The sequence below is a fragment of the Capra hircus genome, chromosome 3 (assembly GCF_001704415.2).
Source record: "Capra hircus breed San Clemente chromosome 3, ASM170441v1, whole genome shotgun sequence".
In the NCBI taxonomy this organism is placed as follows: Eukaryota; Metazoa; Chordata; class Mammalia; order Artiodactyla; family Bovidae; genus Capra; species Capra hircus.
The window spans coordinates 41,914,268-41,938,831 of record NC_030810.1 but is presented as its reverse complement, the minus strand read 5'-3'; the positions used below and the strand labels follow the sequence as shown (position 1 = coordinate 41,938,831).

The following is a 24,564-nucleotide window of genomic DNA, read 5'->3' as shown; positions in this document are numbered from 1 at the left end:
GATCTGTATACAGATTTCTCAAGAGGCAGGTCAGGTGGTCTGGTATCCCCATCTCTCTCAGAATCTTCCACAGTTTATTATGATCCACACAGTCAAAGGCTTTGGCATAGCCAATAAAGCAGAAATAGATGTTTTTCTGGAATTCTCTTGCTTTTTCGATGATCCAGCAGATGTTGGCAATTTGATCTCTGGTTCCTCTGCCTTTTCTAAAACCAGCTTGAACATCAGGGAGTTCACGGTTCACATATTGCTGAAGCCTGGCTTGGAAAATTTTGAGCATTACTTTACTAGCATGTGAGATGAGTGCAATTGTGCAGTAGTTTGAGCATTTTGGGCATTGCCTTTCTTTGTGATCGGAATGAAAACCGACCTTTTCCAGTCTTGTGGCCACTGCCTAGGCTTCATTTATTTATTTTTACAGATGATAAAAATCATTGTAGCAATTGAAAAAAATTGAGGAATCAAGGTACACTATTTAGTTACTCTTTTGCTTTTACATTTAAGCCTTCTATCACTTTTTCTGTGCAAGATGGTTAATATTTAACCTCAAGCTTCTAAAGCCAGTTCTAAGGCCATGGGATGTTAATATGATCCCAAAGTAGATGACCAAGGTTTCTTTTGAACCATTTCACAGCCAGAGTTTCTACAACTTATTACATTTTAAAAATTAGAAATCTTACCATGGATCAGACCCATGGACAGTTCAGTCTAATGCCCTCTCTTGACTAGTGGAAAACATGTTCTGTGCTTGAAAGCCTTCATATTTAACTTGAAAGCAATACCCCAGGACAAGAAAGTCATCCCCATAAGGACTGGTCATGACTCTCTTTAAGAACTGATTTCCAATTTTATTCTATTACATCCTCTGTGTTGTTTAAAATCCTGTATTAAATATTGCCTTATTAAAATTTTCAGTATTTTTGTAGCCAAAAAAACCTACCATAGTTGATTTTTGAGATTACTACTATACCTATTTTAAACACATTATGTGGCATATATTGTGTTTAATGTTAATGATATTGATTTCTGCTACCAATTGTCATACGCCCTTTGAGATAAAAGACAACAGGATATTTCAAAACTTGCCCTGGGAATCACTGCTTCCCAGGTTTGGGACAATCCCCTAGTCTGGAAACTTTCAAGAGTAAGTCTAGGGACCATCAAATAAAGAAAGAAAATCCCCAGATGACACTGAAATATCTTTTTCTTCCTTGAATAAATATATGCTGTTTTAGTATTTTGATAATCCCTATACTAGAAGATGCACCTGCAAACTGAGAAGAATCTGCCATAGATGAGAGATTTGAGTATACTTTTAAGCCTTAAAGGATGAATTGTCTTAAGCAATTTATCTTCAAAAAAGATAGTCAACTTGTTCTACATTTTGTCTTTCCTGTTATTAGCTACTAAAATTTGTTAAGAGATGGAACAAGTATCCATACAGTGCACTCCCAGATGTTTAAGTTTCTTGGAGCATGAAAGGATTATAAAAATAGTTTCAGAGTTGGATGCATAGATTTTACATGAAGTAGAAAGGGTTCTGATTATAGGATGGCTTTACCAGTGGGGTCTAACAGCATAAATAAGACTCTAACAATAGACTCAACATCATAATACCATGACATAGGATCAGCTGAGTATCCAACTAGGTCTGAAAATAAAATCCTATATTGTAACTTAGACTGAGAAACTTGGCAAGTTGTTGAGCGTCTTAGAAACCGTTCTTCTACCTTTAAAATGAGAAGGTTAGAAAATTATATATACAGTGGTTGCCAAAGTGTAAGAGACCTTTGTAGAATTTGCACTTAAAACTGAATTTTGTCTCTGAATTTTAAAAGAATCTGAGCTCCTGGCATCTTTTTCACTTGATTTGCATCTGGGTGGAGGTTTCAGTTGGCTCTTCAGCACCTAAACTCCTTTCATTGTTGACAAGAAATTAACTAGAGAATTCCCCTGATATGCTGCTGCAGGTGTGATGCAGTGCTATGTCATACAGATTATGTGACCCATGAGTTACTCATAGAAGTTCTGGCTTGCTGGTTGACATTTAGATTATTCACTAGTCTAAGGAGTGCAAACCAGAATTGCCAGGAAGATAGATGAAGCCTGTCAGATGAAGCTGTAACTCAACATGGCCTTGTATTAAAGCCATACCTTTAGAAAGTTTATTTTGGAGATGTCCAGCTGTTTGAAATCTAGCCTTTCATGATTTCATGACTTAGCCAATTTTGTGAAATTAAGAGACTTCAGAAGTTACCTTGTATTAAACAGAAGCCATGAATGGCCACAGACTGACTGCCTGATACAAGGTGATAACTGTACTAAACATGGATTTTATTCAGATTTCCCCAGTTGAGGTCAATCCAGTAGCACATCTGAATTGAATATATGGCCAGGGTAGGGATGAGACGAATAGCAGCAATATGTCAGGAATGAAAAGTATAACCAATAATGGCATAAGGACTAAGCTGCTATGCTTCAGACACAGCAGATATGGTTGTATTTTAGACATGACATGTATTTACCTCCATGCTTCCAACTGAGTGTGCAATGACTACTGTCAGTCTCTGTAGACTTTATATTCTTGTCCACAGAATGCAGATTTCCCAAGAGAAAAATGAGCTGAATACTCCAGTGTCAAACCAAACAACAATAAAAACGTGCTTCATATTTCTGCTTACAAAGAAAGAGCATATATTTCTAAGACTTTGTTCTCTATTATCTGATTGATTTGGAAGAAGGCTCCTGTACAAACTTTTCCTGCTTCTGAGGGTACTTTGAAGAGTCACTGTGAACCAGATGGGGACCTCTTAACAAAGCTAACAATTAGGAAAACTAGTATTGGTTATAGGAAGCACCTATGTGTAGCATTGCAACAGGAAACAGCATTCTTGGATTCTAACAGATTTGCCACAAATAATATAGCTGGTTCTCAACAAATTAAGTTTCCAAGTGTGTGAAAGTTTTAGTTGCTCAGCCATGCCCAACTCTTTGGGACCCCATGCACTGTAGCTCACCAGGCTCTTCTCTCCATGGAATTTTCCAGACAAGAATACTGGAGTGGGTAGCCATTCCCTTCTCCAAGGGATCTTCTCAACCCAGGAATCGAACCCAGGTCTCCCACGTTGCAGGCAGATTCTTTTACCACCTCAGCCATCAAGCAAGCCCAGCCTTCATGCAATTGATCCAACAAATACTTACTTGAATGCCTACCACATGCCTAGAGCTATTTCAAACACCAGATCTATAGTAATGAACTTGGTAGAAACAATTCATGTCACCAATAACATTAGAGTCAAAGAGAGGGGATTAGCAAAAAAAAAAAAAAAAAAAAAAAAAGTTCTATAACAACAATAACAAAAGTAAAAAACCATAAATTTTGACAGCAAATTGTAAAACAAATAAGCTACTGAGTTAGGATAATCACAATAAAAATGGCCTCTCTAAAGAGATACCATCTAAGCTGAGGTCTAAATAGTAATAGGGAGGATTGGTTGAATGCTAACTTTAAAATTCTTTGATTATATGTTTTGTTAGCAAGTCATAGAAAAATAAAATAAATTACATTGAGAAGTTCCCTTTAACTATTATTTTTAAGTCATCTGACTTTGAAGCAAAGAGAATAGATTTGATTCAAAGCATCAGGATTTACTGTCTGAGGATCTTGGACTCATCAGCTTGCATCTTGGTTTCACATTGAATATGGAGATATAATAATACTTTCTTCTTGGTGATCATCAGATGAGACAACATAGATGAGAATGCTGTGTAAGAAGCAAAGTGCTCTTCAGATAGCTTTCCTTACCATGCTATCTTGGATCTGATAACACAAAAATAACAAACAGCTATACACTTAAAGAGAGTGGATCCTTATGTAATGCTCTATCCTGGTACCTCAGGAAGATTTAAGAGCAAATAAGTTGTAAGTGAAGACATGGTCCTTAAAAATATCTACATGGCCCCGTAATTAATGTTCACTCAGGCAGAACCAGAGTTCTTGGGAAAGTACAGTCCTGGCTCATACTGTTAGATTCGAAAAGAAGTGGTCAAAGAAGAAATTTTTTTTTACTCAATATATTTATCTTACTCTCAAAATAAAGAGAATCCATTCTTGCCCCGGAGTCATGTGTTTTGTTTGTTTATTTTTGGCAAAGTTCTCCTATTTTATGATTTATCAAAGGCCCTAGAAAGACTTTATTGAAAAGCAATCTATGACCTTTATTAGTCTGAAAATTTTATTGTTAATATTTTACTTATATAGCATTCAATGATGACCTTACCTTATGCCTCAAACACATAAAAGATTACTAGTAAAGGAGCATTTTTAAATATTGCAAGCAAAACAAAATGAATGCCCTGAAATTAGATTATACTGATTGTAAAGTGGTTGAAAAACAACACTGATTAATCTTGAGATATGGTCAGGGAAGCTCCCATGCAATTGGTAAGAAAGATGTAAATGAATGTTGTGTAACTGGATCCTGAGTGTGTTACAATGCAGCAGGAAAAAACTCTGTGGCAGTTCTTCTTGTCAAGAACACAAGTAAAGTACTGGTCCTCGCCAAAAAGAACATCAATAAATGCAGATCTAGCTAATTCATTCTGACCAATTGTAGAACGGAGCCAGTATCAGCAATCACAATGGATAGGAGCTGAGAGAGGGAAGGCACTGCGCCCTTTCTTCTTGGTAGATGGGTAGCATCTGACCAGTGAAACTGATCCTTCTGGGCTATTACAGCAGGAGTTGGAGTCCATCTCATTAGTGACCCATCAGAAAGTCCCTAGCTTCTCACAATCAAATTGGTGTGCAAAAGGATACCAGAAATGCACATTACCCCTGGATAATCTAAGCATGTTCCATGAATTTATGAAAATGAAACAAAAAATGTCCCATCTTTAAAGTCCTGTGCCCACTGGTGAAGTCATTAACTGTCCTAGTGTTGGTCAAAACCACGGTAAGTTATCAAAATTCCTCAAGCCAACAAATTTCCTAAGTGACCAAATCAAGTAGAACTGCAGAGAGCTTTTCCAAAGAAAACCACCCCCAAACCAATTACCATAACTGGCCAAAGCCTTCATTTGCTTTTCACTTCTGTTTTGACCATAAGACAGAAGTAAAGCTATGCCTCCTTGATAATTTTTAGCCCCACTACCCTAAGCAAATGTGAAGCCTCAAAAATCTGAAGCACAATTTCAGGAGTCAACAGCTTGCAGTTTGGAACAGACATAAATAAAACCCCAGATAATGAAAATGTTAGCTATGATATTAACTGATAAGATAGCTAACAGAATAGTCTATGAAAATTTGATTCAAGTCAAAGTAGCTAAGGCAGAATTTCAAAAAAAGAAAGTCAAGAAGTCTAGCAGACCTTTGATGCATTTGAGCCAAGAGAGGTTTTCCAGCAACAAAATACCAAAAGAGGGGTAAAGCCTACATCTCTTCATTCTCAAGTTATCATAAAACTTCCTTACTTTCAATAGGTCTGCTGATATTGAGCAGATAGAGGGTAAAGAGGAAGTTAGAAGTTCACTGCTGTGAACAAGTGCTACTCAAATTTTAGACTGTATTTTTCAACTCTGTCAGTTCTTTTCTTATACTTAAATGATTATCCTGGCTATTAAATAATCTCTTCTCCCCACTTTCACCTCCAGAAATGAAATCTTTTACATTTTTTTAGTTTTCACATTCAAGTCCTGTATATCTTATAACAATGACCAAAAAACTAAGCTTTCTTATTCATCCAAGAATTAGAAATTTTCATTTCCTACATTACATGCTCACTTTGTCCTACTTAATAAGTAATGGTTGCTGCTGCTGCTAAGTCACTTCAGTAGTGTCCGACTCTATGCAACCCCATAGATGGCAGCCCACCAGACTCCTCCTTGCCTGGATTCTCCAGGCAAGAATAGTGGAGTGGGTTGCCATTTCCTTCTCCAGTGCATGAAAGTGAAAAGTGAAAGTGAAGTCGCTCAGGGGTGTCCGACTCTTCGCGACCGCATGGACTGAGTTTCCAGGCAAGAGTACTGGAGTGGGTTGCCACTGCCTGGTTAGCAATGAATAAATATCAAAAGAGCTAAGGATAGACTATTAAGTATATTTTAGGCATGGAATAATTTCCCCTAGTAAATACTATCCAGTAGTCCCCTTGTATCAGTGGAGGATATGTTCCAAGACTCCTGGTAGATGCATGAAACCGAAGACTGTACTTAACTCTGTACATACAATGCTTTTTCTTTTACCAATGATAAAGTTTAATTTACAATTAAGCACAGTAAGAGATTAACAATAGTAAATAACACTAAAATAGAACAATTATAACAATATAGTGTAATAAAAGTTATGTGAATACAGTCTCTCGAAATATTGTACAAATTTAGTGCTTTCTCCATCTCAATTAAGCACTTATCACACACTGAGGCCATAGCTTTTGCACCCTGAGGAGTAAAACTGGCACAATTTTTTCTTTTCTTTTTCACAATTTCACCAATAGAAGATTTGTTCTTACCATAGATTTTAGCAACCTCAGATACAATTTTTTTTTTCTTTTCCTTATTAAGTGAAGAATTTTTACCTTTTCACTTCCTTCAGGAAGCACATTTTATGACTTGTCTTAGGCATATTGAATGGCCAGCAGCACCACTCTTGTGCTTTTGGGGCCATTATTACGTGAAACGTAAAGTAAAGGCCATTTGAAAACAAGCACTGGGATACCAGAACAGTTGATCGGATGACCCTCCTGGCTACTAAGTGACTACAGGCAGGATATGTTGGAATCACGTGCCTCTGGGTGAGTGGAGTGGGACAGTGCATGATTTTACCACACTAATCAGAACAGCGCACAATTTAAAACTTATAAATTGTTTACTTCTGGAATTTTCCATTTAATATTTCTGGACTGCTGTTGACCACAGGTTACTGAAACAGTGGAAAGCAAAACCACAAATAGGGTGGTGGGGCTACTACAAACCAGAGGATCAGTCCTTCCCAAGTCATTTTCCTTCATTTTTTCCTGTATCGTTTCATTTTAAGGATTTTAATAGCTTAAAATTCATCAATGTTTCACTGCAAGATATTTGCAATGTTTGCTTAACTCAGATATCTACAAGCATCAAAATTCATCTTGAGCTACCCAGACACATCAAAATGTATCTTTATCTACTATAAATGAGGTTTATTTGATTTAAAATGTTGACAAGGCATTAATTACATCAATATTGTTTAAATATGTAGCTGCCAACACTGTTAAACCCAGCCTCACCAAGATGTTGGTAACACAACTCAAGGATCCAGAAAGCATATTTGAGTTGAGAGAGCTTTGCATAATTTCGGCCACTGGGCAGGAACATTCTGGGGTGCAGGGATAGAGTTAATCTGAGATAACTGTCTTCATTTCTACTTCCTAAACTAATAGCTCTGTTAAGCAGCAGAGAAAATCAAAACGTTGACTATTTTTTCACCAGTTGGTAAAACTCTCCTGTTTATCGCCTTCAATTTCAGAGAGAGGAAAGGAAGAAATAGAAAGAAGTTGAGGGCAGTTATGCAAATCACAGGGTTTTTACTACTTAAACTTTGGCATTGGGATCAGTGGAAAAGCAAATGAGTATCTAAAGTTTTAAAAATATTGTCCTTTAATCCATTAATTTCATATATGGGAATCTAATCTACGAAAAGAGTGAAGAAATACACGATTATGTTAACTGAAAAAGTTGAAAATAAATTATCTGTAGGGTACCATTTCAGTTACATGAAAATAAAAATGTTAATCCTGGTTGCCTTAATGAGATTTTTTTATCTGATGATATATTAATTCAGATATATTATTATTCATATTTATTCAGAAGTTGAAATAGCAAAAAACAAAGAGAAGCAAAACAAAACAACCAATGTCAGGGGCATTTAAAGTAACTCGCCCCAACTATTTCCTGCTAGATTTTGATCACAAAAGTTTCAGGAATACTAAATTAGTTCTCTTTATTTGAAATGATTAAGACATGGACAGCTTTTATTCAGGAAAGGTAATGAGAAGGACAATGAGAAGGTTAAAAATCAATGCAAATTAAAACGAAGGAAGGAATGTCCCGTATCTTTATTAAGCTTAATCAGCTTTTTGCTGAAGATGAAGAGCAAGTTGGATTTTGTACCTCAGTCTTCCACTAATTAACCCGATGACCCTGGAGAAGTAATGCCATAATAAAATTACTCTTCATTTAGATTGTGTTTTTACATTTTACAAAGATCTTTGGAGCATATTGGATATTTAATCCTCAATTTGTAATAATCCTCATCTATAAAATGAAGTCTTCAGACAGATATTTATGGGTCCCTTTTGGGCTCAAAGTTCTAGAATTTTGTCAAATGCAACCACATAGACTATAACAAAAAAAGAATATATTCAGATCTTTTTGGGTTAGGTTTATTAACTTTTACCATCCATTCTGACCAGAAACAGTAGATAGTTGCCAAATTAATACTCCACTTCACCCTATCTGATTAGTTTTATCACACAGCCTATGTGGTAGGGTTAGACAGACATCTTTATTTAACTATCATACCTCTTCTTACTGTGCCCCAAACAACTGTTTAAAATTTTCAGATATAAAATGCCAAAACCTCTTGTCTTAAAGGTAAATTCTTAAAACTGGAAACATCATTTTACCTCCTAGCATCTGTACTCAAATTTCATTTTTATAATTTGCTGAGGGTTATAACATTATACACTCTGCTGTTAGTAAAGAGTGAAGGGAATTAGACCACAGAGAGTTTCAAAGGACCATTTTTAAGATGACCATATTTTGAATAGTTAAAAAAAAAAGATGAAATTGAGTCATGGAGATGAATTTTCTTTTCAATAAGTTCACTAAACTTCAATCTCTGAAGCATTTGAAATGGGAAGTAATTAGGTGAAGGAAATATGTGATTCATGAGTAGAACTGCCCGATTTATAGCTTTTAAACTCTACTTTCACAGAGAGAAAAAATTATCAGGCACTTTATAAAAAGAAAAAGATATCAGTCACTTCCCACAACAGAAACAAAAGAAACAGGGGTTTTACTGTCTTCACCATTTCTAAATAACGTAACAGCCCTTTCTTTGTGGAAATACTTGGCTACTTTAAAGTAAATCAAACAAAGGAAGTTACAGTAAAATATCCAAGAGACTAAACAGCTTGGCACCAGTTGAGGGAAACATCACGTACAAGTGGGCAAGACAGAGAGGGGCTGGCAGGTCCCTGAAAAATGCTACCGTGGAGGGATGTGCAGAGATGCACAGCAACGACTGGCATAGAGCCTTCTGGAGTGTGAAATCCACTGACCCCGGCACAAGTGATTCCTGGCAGCTTCTGGTTTGGTAAGTCCTAGCTTCCAGGGCTGAGCTATCTTAACTTGCTGAGCATACTTTTACTTGGAAGGAAGATGTTTTGGGAGAATAGCACAAAAGCAAGTTCCACCCTTGGCCTTTTATTTCATAGATAACAATAGTACGGATTTGGGGAACCTTCTAGACTGGCACACACTCTAAAATAAAAAAAAAAAGATGAGAAAAAAAGTATAAAAAGATGTACAACAGAGATTTATTCCACTGACATAGTGTGCTTCTGGTTTTCAAAACTAGTGTTCTAGGCGTAAATTGTACTCTAAATATAATAAGAATTATTTTTTAATATGGAGAGAAAGGTTCCCCTTAAAATGGCTTATTTATTCTGAGACTATCTCATCTGCTAGCCAGAGGTACACCACTCAAAGGTAATGTTCCTTCACTTCATTTCTGCTTGTTGTTATTTTTTTAAATTAATTTATTTTTAATTGCAGGATAACTGCTTTACAATGTTGTGTTGGTTTCTGCCAGACATTAACAAGAATCAGCCATACACATACATATATCCCCTACCTCTTGAGACTCCCTCCCAACTCCCACTTTATCACACCCTTCTGGGTGTCACAGAGCACCAGGCTGAGCTCCCTGCGTCATACAGCAAATTCCCACTAGCTATCTATTTTACACACGGTCGTGCGTATATGTCAATGCCACTTTCTCAGTTCATCCCACCGTCTCCCTCCCCCGCTGTGCTCATAAGTCTGTTCTCTATTGCTGCCTTGCAAATAGGTGCATCACATTTCTGCTTGTTTTTTAGAGATGTGTTCACTTGGGGACTTTCAAGTGAGTTAAGCAGAAAGATTAAACTTAATGGATTAGAATTCAGTGAAGGAAATGATTCTGTAAATATCAATGCAGAACTATTTAAATTAAGTGAAATAGATTACAGATTGAATTTATTACAAAGCACTAAACAACTTTCCAAATCTTTAAGTTTTAATAAGAGTAGAATGTGGAATACCAAATTATACTCAATAATACAACTCTATTTTGTCAAAGAAAGAATGACTGAAATAATGTTGGATAAAGAAAAAACAAGTTAAATTTCTATTTCATCTTTGTATGAAAACCCAAAGAAGACAGTCTCCATGTTACTTGTAGGAAATTTTCCTGTATTAATTATTGCTACAGAAACAATGCTCTTCTGTTTTACGGTCATACTGCATGCACTGAAAGGACATTGTATAGGAAAATTGCCCCAGTTACTGGAGTGGGTAGCCATCCCCTTTTCCAGGGGATCTTTCCAACCCAGGGATTGAATCCAGGTCTCCCACATTGCAGGTGGATTCTTTACCAGCTGAGCTACCAGGGAAGCCCAAGAATACTGGAATGGGTAGCCTATCCCTTCTCCAGGGGATCTTCCCAACCCAGAAATTGAATCCAGGTCTCCCACATTGCGGGTGAATTCTTTACCAGCTGAGCTACCAGGGAAGCTCTATTTTAATCATAATAAAAATTTGAAGATACCAATAATAGCCTCTTTCCATTTTCTTTTTATTTGGGGGAGGGTAGATAAAAAGGGAATTAGAGGGTAGGCTAAAGTCCTTTAAACAAAACTTTACTGTCTTTCTTAGGCCAGGTTAGAGATCTTGAATTTAGCAAGCTGATGCAGTAGATTAGTTTAATATCATTATTTACAGTTTTCTGGGTGCTTTACAACCATTTTATACAACTATGTTATTCTTCCCCCTTTTCTATGTTAACAGACACTGCTTCCCAGCCAAGAGCTGGAGGTTATTAATGGCCGGTCTACAAGCCCAGTGGGTTTCCCTGGTGGTTCAGATGGTAAAGAATCCACCTGCAATAAAGCAGACCTAGGTTCGATTCCTGGGTTGGAAAGATCCCCTGCAGAAGTGAATGGCTACTCATTCTAGTATCCTTGCCTGGAGAATTCCATGGACAAAGGAGCATGGTGGGCTACAATCCATGGGTCGCAAAGAGTCGGACATGACTGAGTGACTAACGCTTTCACAAGTCCAGAATACGGTATCTGCAGATTAGAATTTTGAATCAGAATCACCACCAGTGATGGCTGCAGTTGGAAGAGTAAGACCTCCCAGAAACCACAATAAAATTTCCTTGTAAGAGTAATTCAGTATCTCTATATCTCTATATTTATCTGTCCTATTGGGATCATTAGTAGTGAGTCAGTTGGCCCTGGGTATGAATCCTGGCTCTAATCTTTACCTTAGATAATTTATTTCAACTCTCTAAGCCTCACTCTACTCATCTGTATAATGGGGATAAGAACAGTACCTATTTCAAAAGTTTATATGAGTATTAATGATAGAATGTATTAATAGATTAGTAGTGTCTGCACACAAAATGGTCACTTGTAAAAGTAGACTGGTTGTTTACTATTATTGTTCCATCAATAAACACTAGAGCTGAAGTAGACCATGGAGATAGTCTTCTCCAACAATTTTGTTGTTGTTGTTAAGAAAAAGCAAAGATTCAAAATGATTCAATTGTTTAAGATAATACACCTCAATAAAGACAGAGCTAGAACTCAAACTCATGGCTTATTCCCAGGCTCTTTCTACTTTGTTGCTCCCAGAACTTACATACATCTGAGCAGCAAGAAAGAAAAGTTGGATCAAAAGAATGTGTAAGTCCCACACTTGGCCATAAGAACTGATTTTTATTACATTTTGCCCTCTAATCCAACATCATCTCTAAATATGTTAAGAATATAAACTAAGCTACCTCCAATACTCTTACCTTAAAAGACATCCCTTCCTATGGAAGATCAGGTTGAATTTAGAAACCTTGAATGCCTTGGATACGGTAGTGCAGGGGGATCCAGCTTGTGGACTATGTCATACCCCATTCTCTCTCCATGTCCCAGTACTGTCAGGGATCTTGTAGGTGCCCCCCCGCCCCTCCATATGTACACTCTCTGCTTGGACAGCCAACATGTCTAAACTTCTCCCACACAACTCTCTCAAGCCAAACTGCTGCCTCGTGGCCACTCTCTGGACCTAAAGTTATGCTTTCCTGCAGCACATCCAGGAAAGAGGCCTGAATAGACCCTGGAAGTGAGTTCAAAGCCATTTGAGCAGAAATGTGGGAGTCTAGTGGATGCAGTATAGACTGGAAGGGGGAGCACAGGTGCTCCCTCGACGCAGCAGCCTCTTCACCCCCTGGAGCAGAGCAGAGCTGGACGAAGACTAGGCTAGGCTCTCTATGAGCGCAGGGTCCAGGAAGAAGACTCCTTCTGCCCCAAGAGGGGCACTCTTCTAATCATGTCATTTGATTTGGGGCAAAGTGGAATTAATCCCTTTCAATAAATGGTCGTTGGCCTATCATCTTCCTAACAGAGGTGTGAGATGAATTTGTTGACCAATAAGGTCTATTCTTTTTCTGTTCTGCTAAATCCAAGATTTCCCATCTTTATTGAATATACAAGTGGATAGAGAATGACTCACCAACTGTAAAGAAATCAACCTATCATGGTCATATTTCAGTGACATGCATCTTGGGTCCCAGGAGGCTCCAGGCTGGTAGAACTCTATGACTTTATTCCCTCCCACCCAAGGGCACAGGCAATTAGTTGGCTTCACATTTGGTGCTACAGTACAGCCACACCTGAAGAAGCAGAAAAATAAACCTGCATAGCCAAGAGGACTCATTCCCCCTGTGATGCTGTCTGTAGAAGACTTTCTGGTGCCCTTAGAGAAAAAGGTCCCTCTATCTCCCTTTGCCATCTTACAGACTTCCTTAGCAAATATTTACTGAAAGGCTGGGTCCCCATGCTCCATTGTAAAGAAGTACTGATACTATTCAGGTCTCTTTATAACAGCAGAACCTCCATTTTCATAGATAAGGCTCAAATCTTGTACTACACATAAAATAGCCCCAGAGCAAAGCTAGTTGAGAAAGAGAAAGGTAATGGGGGACTTTGGGGGAAAGTTAGATCAGCGACCAACTGCTTGAACATAGCTCCTTAGTGCATATCACAGTCTGTTCATCTTTTGAAAAACATTCAACATGTTGGGTACAAATGACCCCTTTGACGTTTTTCACCTGAAAATTTTAGAGAAGAAACTCTGCTTCTCAGTCAAATCTCCCCCTTCTCTGCCGGTCACAATGCCGCCTCACTGGGACTGTTCTGTGTCGGTCCTTCCTCAGCCACTGTTGTTGTAACTCTGTACTTTTCTGCCTGCGTATGTCAGTCAGGAAGGAGACAGGAAATTCTAGTCACCCTCACAGCAGCTGCGCCATTCCTCCTCTCCTCCTCCAATGACGTCGGTTGGCTTTGGTGACACGAGGTCAGGAACTGAGCCACAGTGAAGGTCAGGAAGATAGGTCAGTGTTTATGCCGTTGTTGGGCTGGAGATCCTGCTGAGGTTATTTGCTTTCTTCCTTTCTATACTGTTTCTCTTTCCGTTCCTCTTTTTCTAATGTGGAGCCCAAGCATCCTGTTTTCAAAACATCTGACTGTTTTGCCACTGAGGCATTTCACTGAAGTGCAAGACAATTCTAATTCAAGAGGCGATAAAAGTTAAAACAAAAATTAATGAATAAATGTATGCAGGCAAGCTGTGGTTACAGAAAACAGCTCTCACACATCTAGCTGAACTTGGGCTGCTGGCAGAAGTTCACTAGACATTCTTCTCATCTTGAAAGACAATGTCTGCCTCGTAAACCTCCTGCTTAATCTATTCCATCTTGTAATTCTTGGGGGGAAAATAATCTACAATACTGAGCCATCTGACTGCATCTTTCTCTATAATTCTGGAATTCCATTTGGCCTAAAGGATGAGGGAAATTTGAGCTAAGAAGAAGTCATAGAAACAGTTTCTTATCTAACTCTCTGAGCTCTGAAGTTCACTTGGGACAGTTGTAATATTTGAGTCACAGCTTTCTTCAAAAAGGTTAAGAAAAAACAATAAACAAATACATCCCAAACCAGATGAACTGAATATAGACTACTTGCTTTTCCTCTACTAGATGCAGTCAATATTCTACGATTTGCATGTAGACTGGCACACATCTAATCTCGAAACACTGAAGCAAAACACCAGCTCTCCCATCACCACTTTTATGTAAGTTCAGAGGCTGCAAACAAAACTCAGCAGTCACTTCGCTGATCACAACTAGAGACACATATTTGTTTTGCAAAGATGTAGTGGATGCTTCCTAGGTGGCTCTCATGGTAGAGAGCCTGCCTGCCAATGCAGGAGACAAAAGAGACGCCGGTTTGATCCTTGGGTTAGGAAGATCCCCTGGAGAAGGGGATGGCAATCCACTCCAGTATTCTTGCCTGGAGAATCCCATGGACAGAGGAGCCTGCCACACAGAGTCAGATATGGCTGAAGCCACTTAGCACACTTAGCAACAATGGATGCTATTAATAAATGATCACTTCTTGAACTTTTCCTACATATCAGGGGCCTTGCTAAGTGCTTCAGATGCATAATCTCAGTCTTCACAGCAACCTCAGCAACATAGGTACCACTTTTATCCCTGTTTTACAGAGAAGAAAACTAAGTCTTAGAGCAGTTAAGTAAGTTGGCCAAGGCCAAGTAGCTACCAAATGACAGAAACAGGATTTCAACCATAATCTTTTGACTCCAAAGCCCATGCTTTTCACATACTTCCAGTGTAGAATATCTACACACTTACTTCCAAGTCTGTAACTCAGAGATTTGCCACAGCATCTTTATTTACTGAGAGTAAGCCAAAGAGGACCAAACAAGACTACATCACGATGATGATAATTTTAAACAGCAGTTCAGATGAAATACTCAAATAATTATGGTAATATTTAAAATTGAATCTGGAATTTTAATTTTGCCAGAGATAATTCGGTTCCCCCTAAACTGGTATAAATCAAGTTCTTTTTGGTGGCCATAAAAATATTCTCATTATATTACATTATATGTGCTATGACTTAAGCTTCACCTGAGGTGATTATCTGAATAATCAAGACTTTGGGGTTGGGGGTAAGTGGCTAAGTAAAAAGAGAGAGATCTTTGTAAAAACTGAAATTGACTTCTGCTGTCAGCTGGGCATTATTCATCACAGGGTAATTGCTTTGCCCTATAACCTCTCCAATGTAGCTCTAGAAACAGGTAAAGCTGCATGCCTTCTACTTAAGCTAACTGTGTCAACATTAAGGTTTAGCCCTTTCTTTAGGGTTAGGTCTATTCAACTTTCATTGCTTCCTGCACATGACACCATAAAGAGAAGCGGAAGCCCGAAGTATTTAGAATTCTCACTAGGACCTACATGGTCCCTGGTTGTCAGTGTCTCATGAACTATACATTCAATATGAAATTATTTATAATAAGTTTGCAAGACACACAATGTCTAATTTTAACACTCCATACACTAAACTGGTTAGAATACATAAGGCATCTACATTCAAAATAAAACCTAATGGCAATTTGCAGTTTTTCAATGAGTAATCTTTTTCTGCTTCTAAAGCTAGGTGCCTACTTTATCTTAGTGACCCCAGTAGAAAGTTCAAGGTATCCTTTATGGTGAAACTTGCTAAAAAACAAAAAAACTACCCCTAAACACTGAATCTACAGCTTGCATACGTATCAATGGTCACAAAATGCAAAGAACAGAGACTCTGTGAATTCTTCAAAGGGGGCTAGAGCCTGTGTGAGAATCATTCTGTGTACATGGACTCCAGTGTGGTTTGGAGAAGTGACACAGTTAAGCTCTTCTCATGGGGAAGCAGTTGGTAGAGATTTACAACAGCCTGGAAAAACCCAGAATTTAGCTTCAATTGAGAAATTCAGAGAAAAGTCAATAAATAGTTAAACCTCAACCTTTTTTTTTCCAGCTTGAATCTGAACTAGACTTTGAGAGAGACTTTTTTTTTTTGCCCTTTCATTAACCAATAAACAAGAGTAAGAAAAGTCCACTCTCTGTGCTCCCCTACTAAACTTTGGGATGTGATGCTTCCTCTGCTCAGATCCTTTGAGCAGGAGCCAGCAAGTCTTGATAGGAAGGCAATCCTTTTAACCCCAGGAAAAAGGGAGGAGGGACACACATTCAGGGCTGGAAAGCACATTTGGCAGGTGTGAAGCAGTCTCTTCCCAACCCCAGAACTCTTAAGACAAAAGATAATACCTCAGGCTAGGATGATTGGGGATTTTGAAATGTGTATTTATTATGTGCACTGTTAAGATTTCAATTAAAATAATAGATATATACACATACGTTCATAGGTATATGTGTATAATTAACATTCTGTGAGAGAAAAAAACAAACAAAAAGCAACAAGTCTCACTTCATAAATTAGCACTCTAAATCCAGGCATTACTTAAACAAATGATATAATGGTAGATAATTAAAGCTCCCCAAAACTAAGTTTTGTCTGGGCATTGTACATAAAACCATTTCTTTGCAATATGAGTTGGACTTTATTTCAAACGATTCCATTATGCAAAGCAGCAAACTTTAAAAAAGTAATTTTCTTTTTTGGAGACAAAGTATATTGCTTCTTTTTTAAATCTTAGGTCATACCAGCATCAGAAAAGAAAGGTTTGAGAATCCTAGAATGTCCTTCTGAGAATTTCAGAATTTAGGAAACTTCAGGGCAAATCATTCTTGCCATTGCTATACAGAGGTCGCAGTATTTTCTTGTTCAAAAAACATATATAACACTTGATTGCAACACAACAATTTCACCTATGAATTCATTCAGATATAAAACAAAAAATTTTTTTCACTTGTATAGTGATTTGTATACTTCATAAACACTTCTCACCTTAAACAATTCCAAAAGACATCAATAAGAAAAAGGTTTGGTTTCTGGGGATTTTACTGAGGATAATAGCTTGGGCTGAAGCATCAAGACACAAGCAAAGTGTGGCATTTTAACACAGAATCATCGGAGGCAGATCAACAAAGCTGACAGTCGAGTCCCCATGCACCTCTGCAGCTGGCAGAGGCCAGGGGAGCCCACGGCTGGCAGCGCGGTCACACTTTGACGAATAAAACGGTCATCTCTTACCTTGTTAGATGCCATCTCACTGACAGAGCGGTAGGTCTGGATGGTCTCTAGCTGGTCTAAGCACCAGTCCAGTTCCTCTAGCGTTTCCATTGCTAATTTTTGATAAGATTCTTCTGCAAACAAACGCACAGACATGTAGTTAGGCTGGAGCGGCTGCAGACTGTCCATAGCCGAGTCACCGCTGCCGCCGCTGATCCCGGCGCTACTGAAGGTGGCCCCGTGCTCCTTCATTATTTGCGCGCCGACTCCTTCCTTTCAGCTCTCTCCACCAGGAGAACAAATCACCGTGGTGCTCTGCCCGGGATGGCTGGTGCCAAGTTTTCACCCCCCCCACCCCCCGGCCCCCGGGCTAGATGAGGTGTCTGCGATCTACCAAGAAACTTCCTCTGAGGAAGAAGGCGGGGAACCGGCTCTTAAAAGCTCATCTGCATACATGAGTCCTAAACTAAAGGCAGAGGCAGTCAGTTTTCTCAGGCTTTCTGTGCCTTAGTCATCTCGGGATTCTTTAGGGTGCGTGATGTCATTTCTGAGTGTTTGCAATCTAGAGGAGAAATGAGGAAAGCGTTTTCTCATTCGGCTTTTCTTCTAAATGAAACGTACAACCGAAAAGTGGAGGGGGAAACTGACAGTTACGTTGGAAGGCCTGTGCATTCATTCATTCCGGGAGAATGTGCAAATGTTGGAATAACTTTCAATTCAGCAGACACTGACCCACACAAGTGAGGGGAGAAGGCTAGTCCTCTGTTCTGAGTCTCCCTTTAAGCCGAGGCAAAATGAGGTCTCCCCGATAAGGCTTCAGTCTCAGAGACACTGTCTGAAGTTTTACGTGAACACATTTATTGGCCCTGGAGTCTAGGCAGTTCTTGTTATACTAAACAAAGCTAAAACTTCTCTTCTTCAAAACTCCCAGGATCATAGGGAAATTCTGAACCGGACTTTTAGGTGGAACCAGATATGACTGCAGCAGATTTTTTGATGAAGGCTGGGGGCTCAGATTTGTTACCATAGGAATCTAGGCTTTCTGTAAGTATTTCTCAGTGGTCTGTTAAAAAAAAAAAGAGCATTCCTTTTAAGTTCATATTTTTGCTGGGTAATGAAACTCAAATTTTTAAGTGTTTGCAGTACGTCATTCCATACCCAAAAGTTTGAGTCTAAGCTAACACTTAAGGCTACTGAGTTAAGAACCCTATCTTAATAAACACTGAAATTAGTTTTATAAATGCTAGATGAACTAATGATGCTACAGAGAGCTATAAAAACTATTTGGGCTCTCCTGCATATGTGACTGATATTGAGGGGAACAACATCCTTTAAGTCTACAGAGCTTTCTGGAATGGAAGCACACAACAGACACCAATAAAATTAAACATCTCACATGAAATTCTATTATAAAGAAAAGACTCACATGTTCCTGTCATATTTAGAATACATTTTTTATATGTGCATACAGAACTCTTAGGGAGATCACATAGTTTATTATTATTGAGTAATTTTATGTGCGTGACACTCACACTTGAAGCAGAAAGGGGAATAAACACAAGAGAGATTCCAAGAGGCTGGAACCACTTAGCACAGACGCACATTTCAAAGAAGAGGTGTTTTGTTTATCCCCCACATATGCTTACCCTTCAGGGAAACCAGGGGTTAAAATTCAATATCCTGTATGTCACACTTAAAAAGCCACAAAACCACTGGAGGTGACTTCCTCCTTTTCTTTCCACACTCCTCAAAAATGTGCAGACCAGAATTGAGGTGTTTTTAGTAAAACTCATTTCAAGCCAGACTCACACATGCCTTCCCTCCTTTCTTCCTCAATTTTGCCATGCTGTTTCAACACAAAGCATCTCCTCATTGACTCTCTATAGTGTATCTGAAACACCCCCTCTTCTCTGTTTCCTTCCAGAAGAACACTTCATCTAAGGAAGCTTTTCCTGAAGTGACAGAACTCTCCCATTCTCCCTCCAAACCTCTCATAAAAAAGTCCAACCACTTCCTAATTCCTCAGGCTTCACCACCCTGGTATCTTCCACATCACAACCCGTGGTTCTCAGTAATTAAGATTAGACATTCACCAGGATGGTGGGGAGTGAGCAGCTTGCGTGGAGCATTTTGAATAGACTGATGTACAAAACGACTGTGGGATGACATGTTATATTTCTCTTTCAGGAAGAGGAAAAGAGGGATCAGATCTCCACTCACAAAGAAAAACAGTAAGGATAGCAGTGAAGCCCTGAAGAAAGAGGAAAACTCTGTAATGATCTATCAGTTAAGTGCCATCACCACAACTCATTTCTTGTCTATTACACAGAAAGAGCACACACACATGTCCCTAGAGTTGGGACAAGAGCGAGATGCCAGGGACTTCCCTGGTAGTCCAGTGGCTAAGATGTCATGCTCCCAATACAGGGGGCCCCAGTTCAATCGCTGATCAGGGAATTAGATCTCACATGCTGCAACTAAAGATCCTGGGTGCCGCAACTAAGACCCAGCACAGCCAAATAAATAAAAATAAATATTAAAAAAAATTAGTGAGGTGCCAGTGACTGGCCAGTGAATATGGCAGGATCTTACTCCACTGCTTTCTCTTATTCTGGTCATTCACGATATTTTCTGGGTAAAAAGTGAAATTTTGAAGTAAATGAAAATTTGCTCCTTCCCAGATTCTTCATCCATTGTCAAGGCTTTCCTTATGCCCCCTTTGAGAGCCTTCTTATCACAGTAACTAAGGCAGGAGGCACAGATGTCAGAGTGGCTTAAGGATGGGGGCCTTACAGCCCAGCTACCTATTGGTACAGCCAGAGGAAAGGATCAGTGCAGCTCAGGCTGGCCTCCACACTACAACTCTGTGGCTCCAGCACCAAATCTCATGCTTGGTACCTAGTAGACTCCCAGTAGATACTCAGAGGAATGGAAAGAAAAGTGCTTGCCCAAGAAGCATGCAAATACTTGGGTATCTGGAGGCTGAGGATACATCTGGAGCACTGAGGAAAGAGCACCAGCTTTGGAGTGAAGCTCAGGCATTTTGACTTTCTTTCTTACCACTTACTGCATGATCCTGGAACTCTATTTCCCACATCTTCAAATAAGGAGAATATCTATCTCATAAAGTTATAAAGGGGCTAAATGAGATAAAGTATATAAAATATCTCCATGACGTGTGTGTGTATATGTTAGTTACTCAGTCATGTCCAATTCTCTGTGGTCCTATGGACTGCAGCCTGCCAGGTTCCTCTGTCCATGGGATTCTCTAGGCAAGAATATTGGAGTGGGTAGACATTCCCTTGTTCAGGGGATCTTCCTGAACCAGGGATCGAACCCCGGTATCTTGCATTGCAGGCAGATTCTTTACCCTCTGAGCCACCAGGGAAGCCCCATCTCATAGGATAACCAGTTCTTAGTAGGTAATCAGTACACAGAAGTATAATTATTAGTGACAATAAAAGGAACTCCCCAAACCTGGTTTGTGAGGGTGGGGAGGAAAGAGAAGAGAGATAGAAGAATTGCATATTCAATAAGAGGTTTTATAGTTAGAATCAGTTCCATAATTGGCTGGGATCAGTGAAAAATGGAATGCACGATCCCTTGTTCAAAAAGCAGGAAAAAGTGCTGTGAAAGGTCTTAAAATGTGCAGTTTCTTTCCTTTTTTCTGAAGTTGCTCTCTCTCAACCTTTCGTGGAGGTATTGTTATTTTTTCTAAGTAAACTGCTTACTATAAAATAGTTCTAGATTTACAGAAATGTTGCAGATATAATAGAGTTTGAATCTACCTCATATCCAGGGTTCCCTATAGTTAATATCTTAAAATGGCACAATTGTCACAATTAATGAATGGCGCAATGTGTTTCATTTACTCTTTAAAATCATGTTACTTCAGGCAGAGGGATACCAGGAGGAGAGTGCAGACCCCTGCAGGACCCCAGAGACCCTGCAGCCTCTGACTTAGGGCACATGTACAACTTACCAGTTGCTGGAGGGCACCTACCTGCCAACTTCCAAACTGTGTTTCATGCCCCAGGCCTGGGCAGGCTCTGGGGAAGTCAGACATTCCCCCTTGCCATGGTGCCAATGCCCCAAGCCCCAGAAAACAGGCTACAACCTCTGCACAAGGATGCACTAGATACCTTGGTTGGGGTGGACAAGAGGATCAAGACATGGCCCCTGTCTACTGTGGTACTGCCATGCTAGCCCAGGGCAGGGATGGCTGCTCCCACGTCCCACCTAAGACTTTGCAAGGCATCCATGTCCAACTCAAACCCTCTCTGCACTTGGACCCAGGCCCTCACTGGGAGTGGACAGCAGCAGTGGTCCTGGGATGGGGGAGGGGGAAGGGTGCTGGAGGAGCCCCAGGGTGACAAGGATCAGGGAAATGGGTGCTGAGAATACCTCCAGGGGCGACAGGCAGGTGGCAGGAGGTAGGGCACAGCATGAGCTGATGCTCCAAGTCACCAGGATCTATGCTCCATTTCCCCAACAGACTTTACTTAAAAAACAGATCAAAGATAAAACCATCGCAAGTTTCAAGACTGACTATAAGGTCTTTGTGAATGAGGAGCCCTGTGCAGCTGTGCAAGTCACGTGCCCACAAAGCTGGTTATGTTCCTTTTCTTACAAAAATGACTCTGGGAAGGAAGGATGCTTAGCACCTCAGAAACAAGTCTCAAGAGGATAAGAGCAGATAATGGGACTATGTATGGTCATGGGGTGACCCTACTTGTCAAGAGTTTTCAGAGGGAAGAAGGAGCTGGGAGAACCTCCTTTCTATGTTTACCTTCTTTTCCTCTTTCACTTCAACAAGAATGACACAAGGTTTACTTCCTTCTGTGGGTCTGATAAGTACTGCATTTGATGCTGAGAAACAGGAAGAAAGGATGAATGAATAATTATAATTAATATTAATCTGATAATTATACATGGCATTCATAAAGCTCTTTCCTCAAAGGAGCGCCAGGACACTACCCATTAATCCTTGCAACATCTCCGTGCGATAAACACTGAAGAGGTATGACTTATCTCTAATGCACCTTAAGGCACAACCTAAATCACAGGCTAAATTAACCGAGCAGGATTTCTGGGGTAAGACCATATCTTGGTCAATAAAACAGAGGATTCACTACAGGGCTGGAAATCCACGCATTCCTGAAATTGCTGTGTTTAAAGTGGCATCTTACCCTTGGGTCTTTTCTATTTCAAATTGTGTAATTGCTTTCCTGAATGTTGTCATTTCTCGAGTTTCCTCTTCCCTTTTCTGATCCACCTAACACAGCTATTAGCAAAATATTTACTGTTCAATATTTACTCAGAAGACTGGCTTGGTTCTGGTCCCGCCTCTTGTTTCTGTGGGTAACCTCAGGCAAGTTACCTAAGTTTGCTGAGACTACATTTCTCTATCTGGAAAGTGAACATATGAAGAATACTTATACTGTTCTCACAGGGAAGCTAAAATAGGAGAATTCACACAAAACCAGACTTTACCTTTAAGTTTAATGCACATTTTATAAATATCACATTTATTATTATAGCGAGGATATAAGTACATTGGAGACAACTAGAAAATTACAGAGAAGCAAAATATTTGAAATGATAAAATGTCACCTTTGACCAAGCAGAAATCACTATTGTTATCCCCCTGTGTATGTCCTTTCATGGATGCATGTATATAGTAAAAAATAGACAACACTTGGAATTTCCCAGTGGTCCAGTTGTTAGGCCTCCATGCTTTCAATGCCAAGGGCCTGGGGTTTGCTCCCTGGTTGGGAAACTAAGATCCCACAAGCCATGCATCCTGGCCAAAAAAAAAAGAAAGGAAAATAGGCAACATTGTACAAACTTTTGTGTAACACTCTTCTTTTTTAGTCAATGATCTCCCCTCTTCTACTTTAATAATTTTCCAGCTCAGCTAATATTTAGCTCATATTTCAGTATTCCTAGTTCTTTTCATGCAAATTCAGTAGAACATGTGTGCGTATGTCTATGTGTGCTGGAAGAGAGGTATTGGATGAGAGAGATGCAGAGAAGGGCAGAAGGAAAGGGCAATGAGAAACCTCAGCCTGGCCACAAATAGCAAGCTGCTCAGAGCTGGAAAGCAGGGAACCAGATTTTGAGCAGTGATGAAGTCAATGGTCCAGCTGGTAACAGAGCTCAGATGCCCTAAAAGTTGGCCCCACACTCCGTGCAGGAAAGCAGGATCTTATTCCTGATCTCTGGGAAAAAATCAAGATGGGAGACCTTTACATAATTATATCATTTGGCTTAGAAGGCCTCAGAATGAGGGTTTCTCAATACAGATGAGAAAACTGGGTCTCAGAGAGGTCCCAAGTTCATATAATTAGCAGATGAAAGCATCACAATACACCCCCAATATAAATTTTCTATAAACTATATCTAAATGCAGTTTGTTTTTTACTGAGATATGATTGGCATACAAAAAAGCTGGGCATGTTTCATGTATACATCTCGATGAGTGTGAAGATAAATGAATACCTGTTAAACTATCACCATAAATAATCTCATAAACTTAACCATCACCTCTAAAAGTTTCCTCCCTCCTTCTTTGTGTATGTGTGTGTGTATACACGTGTATGATAAGAACATTTAAAGAAGATCTATCTTAACTAATCTTTACATATATTATACAGCATGGTTAGCCATAGGTATCATGTTATATAGCAGGTCTCTAGGATTTTATTCACTTTGAGGATCTGAAACTATATACCTTTTGATCAACACCTCTCCAATTCCCCTTCACCCAGCCCCCGGTAACTACTACTGACAGCTTCTATGAGTTTGAGTAATTCAGATTTCTGATATAAGGGATCATTCTAAATGCAATTTTAACACAGTTTTGTAGATATCAGAAACCAATCTGTCAAGATTCCTGGACTTTCTACCCCAACACAGGGCATAGGAAAGAAATATAAATAACCTTTTGTTTCTCTTCCCTGGCAGCTCAGTTGGTAAAGAATCCACCTGCAATGCAGGAGACCCCAGTTCAACTCCTGGGTTCATTAACAATCCCTGGGGAAGGGATAGGCTACCCACTCCAGCATTCTTGGGCTTCCCTTGTGGTTCAGCTGGTAAAGAATCCACCTGCAATGTGGGAGACCTAGGTTTGATCCCTGGGTTGGGAAGAGCCCCTTGAGAAGGGATAGGCTACCCACTCCAGTATTCTGGCCTAGAAAATTCCATGGATTGTATAGTCCATGGGGTCGCAAAG

At 39.4% G+C, this 24,564-nt stretch overlaps 1 protein-coding gene across 3 annotated transcripts in view; it reads right to left on the bottom strand.

Moving 5' to 3' along the window:
- PDE4B (phosphodiesterase 4B) overlaps window positions 1-24,564 on the bottom strand; it is a 613,613-nt gene that overhangs the window by 27,535 nt on the left and 561,514 nt on the right. For all 3 annotated transcript variants that reach the window (XM_018045231.1, XM_005678304.3, XM_018045239.1), the window contains one exon: window positions 17,352-17,464. In XM_018045231.1, the coding sequence (XP_017900720.1) occupies window positions 17,352-17,464 (113 nt within the window). The remainder of the gene's footprint in view (window positions 1-17,351; window positions 17,465-24,564) is intronic.